Below are 9,222 nucleotides of genomic sequence, written 5' to 3'. Positions count from 1 at the left end.
CCAGGACTTTCTTATTGACTTGCCCAGTATGGAGCCAGAGTGAGGAATGGGGTTTGAAAGCTGTCAGTGGTCAAACATCAAAAATGGATGCAGACTTCTTTATTACATTTATTTACATTTAAGTGTTCAGTTGTTCATTAAGAGCATATAAAAAATACAGTTGACTTTTGTGTGTTTAACTTGTACCTTATGACTGTGCTAAATTCACTTATTCCAGTAGCTTTTTAAAAGAATTCCTTGGGAATTTCTATGTAGATAATCATGTCTACAAATAAGGACATTTATAGTTATTTCTTTCCAATCGGTATGCTTTTTATTTTAACTAATTACTTAAACTTAAATTCCTAGTTTAGAACCTCATACAAGGTTAAATAAAAGTGGTGAAAATGAACATTCTTGCCTTGTTTCTGATCTCAAGGGGAAAGCTTTCAGTCTTTCACCATTTAGTACAAAGTTAGCTATAGGTATTTCATAGATGCCCTTTATCAGGCATTCCTTAAGTAACACAAAGATTTTATAGATTTTGAATATTGCTAAATGATTTATGCATTAATTAAGATGATCATGTTTTTTTCTTTTTTGGATTATTAATATCCTATATAATCCTATATAATAAAAGCTTAATATGCTAAGTGTCCGGTTGTACAGTTAGCTGTTCAACCAATCAAAGCATAATATGCTAATGATATGCTAAGGCCGCTCAACTGCTCGCTATGATGTGCACTGACCACCAGGGGGCAGATGCTTCGACTGGTAGGTTAGCTTGCTGCTGGGGTCTGGCCAATTGGTACTGAGCGAGTTGGGCCAGACATGTCCTGGAGCCCTCCCACATCCCTCCCTGGCCCCAGTCGTACACCAGTGGGGTTCCCTCAGCCTGGCCTGCTCCCTCTCCCAATCCAGGACCCTTTGGGGGATGTCAGAGAGCCGGTTTTGGCCCAGTCCTGCAGGCCAGGCCGATAGACCCCAGGGCCTCTAGTGATGAAATACAAAGATTGATTGTCAAATGTTGAACCAACCTTGCATTCCTGGGATAAATTCCAGTGGGTTACAATGCATGCTTTTTGTATGTTGCTGGATATTATTTGCTAAAACTTTGTTAAAGAGATTTGCATCTTTGTTCATGATGGATATTAGTCTATAGTTTCCTTTTCTTGTGAAAGCTTTGTCTAGTTTGGTAACAAGATAATGCTGCATTTGTTAAGTGAGTTGGGGAGTGTTCTCTACTATTCTGTTTTCTATAAAATTTGTATTATCCCATCTTTAGTGTGTGATAAATTTTACTAATGAAGTTTAGAGTTTTCTTTGTGGGAAGAATTTAAATTATGAACGCTATTTTTTAAAGAGATGTATATAGCTAATTAGGTTATATAGTTTTTCTTGAGTGAGCTTTGATAATCTATCTTTCAAGAAATGTATGCATATTATCTTATCAAATTTATTGGGGTAAAGTTGTCATAATATTTCTTATACTGTAGAATGTGGAATAATATCCTCTCTGCCATTGTTGATCCTGGTAATTTGTGTTATCTCTCTTCTTTGGGAAGGGATTTATTAATTTTATTGTTTTAAAGAACAATAGTTTGGTTTTATTAAGTTTTTATTTTTAAATTTGATTTCAATTTTATTGATTTCTGCCATTATGTTTATTACTTTCTTCTAATTACTGTGAGATTGACTTTATTTTTTCTAATTACTTAAAGATAAAAATATAGATCATCAATTTGAGTTCTGACTTACTAATATAAGCATTTTAATGCTATATATTTCCCTCAAAGCATTTCATTCCCTGCATTCAACATTTTGGTTTGCTGTGTTTTCATTTTCATTCAGTTCAAAAATTTGCACTCTGACCAGTGTGGCTCCGTTGGTTGGAGGGTTGTCTCTTACACCAAAAGGTGGCAGGTTTAATCCTGGTCAGGGCACATACTCAGTTGTGGGTTTGATCCCTGGTCAGGCATGTGCAGGAGGCAACCAATCGATGTCTCTCTCCCCCTCTCTCCCTCTCTCTCTCTAAAATCTTTATTTCTTAGAGATAATCAGTTGCTTAAAAAAATCTAGCTAATGTTGAAAATAAAAACATAAAAATTTGCTAATTTCTTTAGTGGTTTCTTCCTTGACTCAGGTTATTTACAAGGTGTATTTAAATTTTACTATTTAGGGATTTTTAGAAATATTTTTATTATTTATTTCTAAATAAAATATTTGGTGGTCAGAGAAAACACTTTGTTTCATTTCAGTTCTTTTAAATTTGTTGAGCTTTGTATTATGGCCCAGAATAAGGACTGTTTGGTGATATACATTTGCACTAAACATGTATTCTGCTGCTGTTCAGTAATAACTGTTGATTAGTTGTCAGGTTAGTTCAGTATGCTGTTCAAATCTTCTATATTCTTACTGATTTTTTCGTCTAGATGGTTTTTTTAAAAAGACATTTATTCGGCATCATGATCAGACTATTATGTTTAGCAATCAACAACATGGGCACAAAAATTCTACATTAAAACCCTTTGCTGGAATGCTTTACATTTCCCACAGAACGAAAACAGAAATAACCTGTTATACAATTAGTCACAAAAAAAGTCCTCGGGTTTTTGCTCATACACTTCAGTGTTGTCTGAAACATGTCTTCTTTGTAGCTGCTAGGTCCTGTCACCACTGTGCTTGGCTGAGTTCACAAATCTGTGGTAACCTGTAGTTTCCCTGTCACTCTTCTCGCTCTGCTCTCTTACTAAGCTTTGTTTCCTGGCGGTAATTAAAACCTTCTGCCACTGCCTTAGCTACTGCTGCTGCTGGAACCACCATAGCCACCTTGCTTTCAGTTTGGCAAAGTATTGGTCTCCACCACCACAGGAGACAGAACTTCTCTGCCTCCAAAATTTTCTCCTTCCACAGATCCAAAACTTGAAGATGGATTGTTGTAATTGCCAAAATCATTGTAGCTTCCACCATGTCCAGAATTGCTTCCATCATTACCAAAGCCATGATAGCCATCCCCACTGCCACCAACCATATCCACCACCACCACAGCTGCCACCAAAGCCACCTCCACCACGAAAGTTTCCTCCATGATCAAGGTTGTCATGCCCACTAAAACCATCTCCGTGACCACCTTCGAAGTTTCCAGAACCACTTCAACCTCTTTGGCTGGACGACGCACTAGCCATCTCTGGCTTAGACAGAGCTCTCCTTACCTCACAGTGGTGGCCATTCATAGTCGGGTATTTCTGAATGACAATTCTGTCTACAGAGTCACGGTCATCAAAGGTTACACAAGCAAAGCCTTTCTTCTTGTCACTGCCTCAGTCAGTCATGATTTCAATCACTTCAGTTTTCCCTTACTGCTCGAAATAATCTCTTAAGTGATGTTCTTAAGTGTCTTCTTTACTACCACTGTTAATCTTTTCCACAGTTAAGTGGGCACCAGGTCTTTGAGAATCTCCTCTTGAGACAGCCCTCTGGTTCCACAGCTCTTCCGTCCACCTTGTGTGGCCTTGCCTTCATGGCTGCATCCACCTCCTCCGCAGTGGCACACGTACAAACCCAAAGCTCTGGAGTGCTTGGTGTTTAGATCTCTCTCCACCACGGTCTGTGAGTGGTCCCCACTGCTGAATATGGCTCCTCAGATTCTCAAAGCTCAAACCTCCAGTAAAGAGCTTCTGCAGCTGTTCGGACTCCTCGGGAGACTGTGACTTAGATGTGATAGGGATACTTTAAGGATGCTTATTACTTACTCAGCAATGTCCACCAGCAGAGGGAGTGATCTACTGAACATATCCCTCGATGTTTTATCTATTACTATGAGGGGAGTATTGAAGTCTCCAAGTGTAATTATGTATTTATTCATTTCTCCTTTCATTGCTATCTAATTTTTGCTTCATGATTTTGGAGTTCTATTGCACACATACACATTTAGAAGTGTTTTGCCTTAGGATAAATTGTCTCCTTTATCATTTTTAGGTGTCTTCTAAACCCTGCTAATATTCTTTGTACTGAAGTCTAGAGCTAATATTGTCACTTTAACTCTTATTTGTGTAGTGCTTATGTGGTGCATCTTTTTTCAACTTTCATATTTATTACATGTCTTTATTTTTAAAGTGGGTTTTTTTGTGTGTGTGCACAACGTATATTTGAGTCTTGCTTTTTAAAATCTCATTTGACAGTCTCTGCACTTTAATTGGAATATTTATATTATTTCCACTTAATGCAGTTATTGATATGGTTGGATTTAAATCTACCATTTTATTATTGGTTCTTTATGTGTCCCATCTCTTTTTAGTTTATTCTGCCATTATTTTTTTTTAGTTCAGGTATACAGCCTACTTTACAAAGTGTTCCCCTGATATTTCTACTCACCTGGCATCATATATAGTTATTACAGTATTATTGACTACATTCCCTATGCTGTACTTCACATCCCCATGACTATTTTATAACTATCAATCTGAATTTCTCAAACCCTTCACCTTTTTCATGCAGTTCCATACTCCCCCCCTCCCCTCTGGCAACCATCAATCTGGTCTCTGTATCTATGAGTCTGTTTCTGTTTTGGTTCATTTATATTGTCCTTTAGATTTTATAAAAAAGTGAAATCATAGGGTATTTGTCTTTCTCTGACTGATTTATTTCACTTAGCATAATACTCTCTAGGTCCATCCATGCTGTTGCAAATGGGGTTGCTTCCATATCTTGGCTACGGTAAATAACCTACTGCAGTGAACCATAAGGGTGCATAAATTCTTTCAAATTAGTGTTTTGGGTTTCTTTGGATATATGTCCAGAAGTTGAATCGCTGGATCATAAGGCAGTTTTAATTTTTTGAGGAAATTTCCTACTGTGTCCCATCGTGGCTGCACCAATCTGCATTCCCACCTGTAGTGCACAGGGTTCCCATTTCTTCACATCCTCTCCGACACTTGTTTGTTGATGTATTGGTGGTGGCTATTCTGACAGGTGTGGCATCATATATAGTTATTACAGTATTATTGACTACATTCCCTATGCTGTACTTCACATCCCCATGACTATTTTATAACTATCAATCTGAATTTCTCAAACCCTTCACCTTTTTCATGCAGTTCCATACTGCCCCCCTCCCCTCTGGCAACCATCAATCTGGTCTCTGTATCTATGAGTCTGTTTCTGTTTTGGTTCATTTATATTGTCCTTTAGATTTTATAAAAAAGTGAAATCATAGGGTATTTGTCTTTCTCTGACTGATTTATTTCACTTAGCATAATACTCTCTAGGTCCATCCATGCTGTTGCAAATGGTAAGATTTCATTCTTTTATGGCTGCCATCTGTATGTCCTCTTTGGAGAAGCATCTATTCAGGTCCTTTGTGCATATTTTAATTGGATTTTAGTTGTATGAGTTCTTTATACATTTTGCATATTACTCCCTTAACAGATGTATCATTGGCAAATATGTTCTCTCCCATTCAGTGGGTTGTCTTTTCATTTTGTTGACGATTTCCTTTACTGTTCAAAAACTTTTTAGTTTGATATAGTCCCATTTGTTTATTTTTTTTTCTTCTCTTTTCTTGCTGGGGAGATATATCAGAAAAAAAAATTACAAGAGAAATGTCAGAGATTTTACTGCCTATGTTTTCTGGTTTCAAGTCTTATATTTAAGTCTTTAATCCATTTTGAGTTTATTCTTGTATATGGTGTAAGAAGGTGGTCTAGTTCTATTTTTTGCCTGTTGCTGTCCAATTTTTGTAACACCATTTATTGAATAGACTGTCTTTTCCCCATTGTACTTTCTTACCTACTTTGTCAAATATTAATTGGCCATATAAGTGTGGGTTTATTTCGGAGCTCTCTGTTCTGTTCCATTGAGCTATGTGTCTGTTTTTATTCTAGTACCACCCTGTTTTGATAACGATACCCTTGTAGTATAGTTTGATATCAGGTAGGGTAATATTGTTCTTCTTTCTCAAGATTGCTGTGGCTATATGGGGTCTTTTGTGGTTCTGTATAAGTTTTTGGATTATTTATTCTGGTTCTGTGAAATATGCCATTATTTTGGTAGGAATTGCATTGAATCCATAGATTGCTTTGGGTAGTTATGAACATTTTAGTGATGGCAATTCTTCCTATCCATGAGCACAAGTATATGCTTCCATTTACTTATATCTTCTTCAGTTTCTTCAGTGTCTTATAATTTTCTTATTCTTAGGTATTTTTGTTTGTTTTAAAATATATTTTTATTGATTTCAGAGAGGAAGGGAGAGGGAGAGATAGAAACATCAATGATGAGGAAGAATCATTGATCAGCTGCCTCCGCATGCTCTCCACTGGGAATCGAGCCATGTGTCCTTCATTAGAATCAAACCTCGGACCCTTCAGTCTGCAGGCTGATTGTTCTATCCACTGAGCCAAACTAGCTATGGCTATTCTTAGGTATTTTTTTAAATACAATTATACTGGTAAATGGAATTTTTTTTTTATTTTTAGTTTCCCTTTCTGATAGTTCATTATTGGTATATAAAAGTGCAACTGATTTCTGGATATTAATTTTGTAACCTGCTACTTTAGTGAATCTATCAGTTCTAGTAGTGTTTTGTTTTTTTAATGGAATCTTTAGGGTTATCTTTATACGTATCATGTCATCTGTAAATAATGACAATTTTACTTCTTCCTTGCCAATTTGGATACCTTTTATTTCTTCTTGACTGCTGTGGCTAGGACTTCCAGTACCATACTGAATAAGAATGGTGAAAGCAGATATCCCTGTCTTATTCCTGATCTTAAGGGAAACACTTTTAGTTTTTTGTGCATTGAGTATGATGTTAGCTGTGGGTTTGTCATATATGGGCTTTATTATATTGAGGTATGTTCCCTATATTCCCACTTTGTTGAGAGTTTTTATCATAGATGGGTGCTGGATTTTGTCAGATGCTTTTTCTGCATATATTGATATGATCACATGTTTTTTATCCTTAATTTTGTTTGTGATGTCACATGTTAATTGATTTGTGGACATTGTACCAACCTTGCATCCCAGGAATAAATCCCACTTGATCATAATGATTTTTTTTTTAATCCTCACCCAAGGCTATTTTTCCATTGATTTTTAGAGGGAAGGCAAGGCAGAAATATTGATGTTAGAGAAACACATTGTTTGGTTGCATTCCACACGAACCCTGACTAGGCCAGGGCTAGGGAGGGGCCTGCAACCAAGGTACATGCCCTTGACCGGAATCGAGCCTGGGGCCAAGGGTCCGCAGGCTGACTCTCTATCCATTGAGCAAAACTGGCACGGGCTGATCTTTTTAATGTGTTGCTAGATGTAGTTTGCTAATATTTTATTAGGGTTTTTGCATCTGTGTTCATCAGGGATATTGGCGTATAATTTTCTTTCTTTGTAGTGTCTTCATCTGGTTTTGGAATTAGGATGACACTGGCCCCACAAAATGAGCTTGGAAGTCTTCGCTCTTCTTGATATTTTTGGAATAGTTTGAGAAGGGTTGGTGTTAGTTGGTTTTTGAATGTTTGATAAAATTCACCTGGAAAAGGGCATGCCTTTTACCCTATCAGGTCATTAGTGTGGAGAGCTGAGTTAGCCTAGTGGGAAGTTGAGCTGCTGCCACCTGGGGCTAGTGTGGGGCCTGGAGCGCTGGAAGGTTCTTCTCAGTGCTCCTGCTTCAGACATGGCTTTCAGGAGGCCCTGGTGCCCCTTTCTCTGTGCCTGCAGGAGGGGGCAGTGGGAGTAGGCCCCTTTCTCTGCGCTCTACCTCTTAGCCCGCCTCCAGTGGTAGGCCGCCGCTGGTACTTGGTACAGCCTCCTGGAGGGGCAGGGGCATTTATCAGGGTTTTCTTGAGGTTTCTCAGTGCTCCTGTCGCAGCCCTCGTCTCATGGCTGGGGCTTTCTCAGAAGTTCTTGTGTCAAAGAGTTCTTGGCGGGCTACCTGGTTCTTTTCCACCTCTCTGCACTGAGCATGCTGGGATTGATCTGCACTGAGCATGCTGGGATTGATCTGCACTGAGCATGTTGGGAAAGGAACCTGCAAAAGCTACGGACATTGTTTGTTAGAACTTTAGCATTCTCCAGAGTGATCTTTGAAAATAGTCACTCTGATCCCACCTCAGTGAAAAGCTGTCTAGTGTATGCCATGCAACCTCAGGTCACAGGCTTTCAGCTCTACAGTCTAGAGCCCTTCACTCCGACTTTCTATCAGCTACTTATTTAAGTCTTATCTGTCTCCCTGGCCCCAGACCTTCAGTTTTGAGGGCAGCTATCTTGTTCTCTGTGTATTGCTAGGGATGAAATGGCTCAGCAACTGTCTTGGAAGGATGAGGAATGCGTGGAACCCGGGAAAGCCCTTACCTCCCCAGCTCTCCATCTTGCAGACTCCTGCCCAGCTGCAGGTTCATGCACAGGCGTCACAGAGAAGCCTTTCTGGGGGCTCCCCAGGTTTGGGGACAGGCCTCTCTCCTGTGCCCCAGCCCAGCACAGACCTTGCAGTACTGATAGAACTGTGTGCACCTCTGCTCCCTCCTCCTGGTCCCCAGGGCAGGGCTATGCTAGCCAGGCCTGTCCCTCCCAGCCCTGGGCAGACTGCTTGGTGAGCCTGCGGAGGCCTGTGCTGCACCATCTGCAGCTGCATTAAAACGTTTAAGGCCTGTTTTTCTGTTGTAGGAAAAGCGAACCCTCTGTGGACATAAGTGGACTTGGACTGGAAGCATGTGGTGTGTCCTGCGCGGCTGGAGGCGAGGGCACCTGAGCCCTTGGGGAGTGCAGGGGCAGCAGTGGCCCCCGGCCCTCCGTGCTCTGGCCAGTGTGGCCTCCGGGAGTGGAAACGAGTACAGCCACGTGGTGGTGGGTGCGGGCTCTGCGGGCTGTGTGCTGGCTGGACGGCTCACCGAGGACCCTGATAAGCGTGTGCTGCTGTTGGAGGCCGGGCCCAAGGACACGCATGCGGGGAGCAAGCGGCTCTTGTGGAAGATCCACATGCCCGCGGCCCTCGTGGCCAACCTGTGCGATGACAAGTACAACTGGTACTACCACACGGAGCCGCAGGCAGGCATGGACGGCCGCGTGCTGTACTGGCCGCGCGGCCGGGTGTGGGGAGGCTCCTCGTCCCTCAACGCCATGGTCTACATCCGCGGGCACGCCGAGGACTACGACCGCTGGCACCGCCAAGGCGCCACGGACTGGGACTACGCTCACTGCCTGCCCTACTTCCGCAAGGCGCAGTGCCACGAGCTGGGTGCCAGCCGG

General features: G+C 41.0%; 1 protein-coding gene and 1 pseudogene across 1 annotated transcript in view; one reads left to right on the top strand and one right to left on the bottom strand.

The window, feature by feature from the left end:
• CHDH (choline dehydrogenase) overlaps positions 1-9,222 on the top strand; it is a 54,897-nt gene that overhangs the window by 17,607 nt on the left and 28,068 nt on the right. The window contains exon 5 of the mRNA XM_015571117.1: positions 8,641-9,222. This exon is cut by the window's right edge and continues 1 nt beyond it. Within this exon, the coding sequence (XP_015426603.1) occupies positions 8,686-9,222 (537 nt within the window). The 5' untranslated portion in view covers positions 8,641-8,685. The remainder of the gene's footprint in view (positions 1-8,640) is intronic.
• On the bottom strand, positions 2,627-4,472 carry LOC102770133 (annotated as a pseudogene).

The sequence above is a fragment of the Myotis davidii genome, unplaced genomic scaffold (genome assembly GCF_000327345.1).
Source record: "Myotis davidii unplaced genomic scaffold, ASM32734v1 scaffold111, whole genome shotgun sequence".
Classification (NCBI taxonomy): domain Eukaryota; kingdom Metazoa; phylum Chordata; class Mammalia; order Chiroptera; family Vespertilionidae; genus Myotis; species Myotis davidii.
This window is presented reverse-complemented; position numbering and strand designations above follow the sequence as displayed.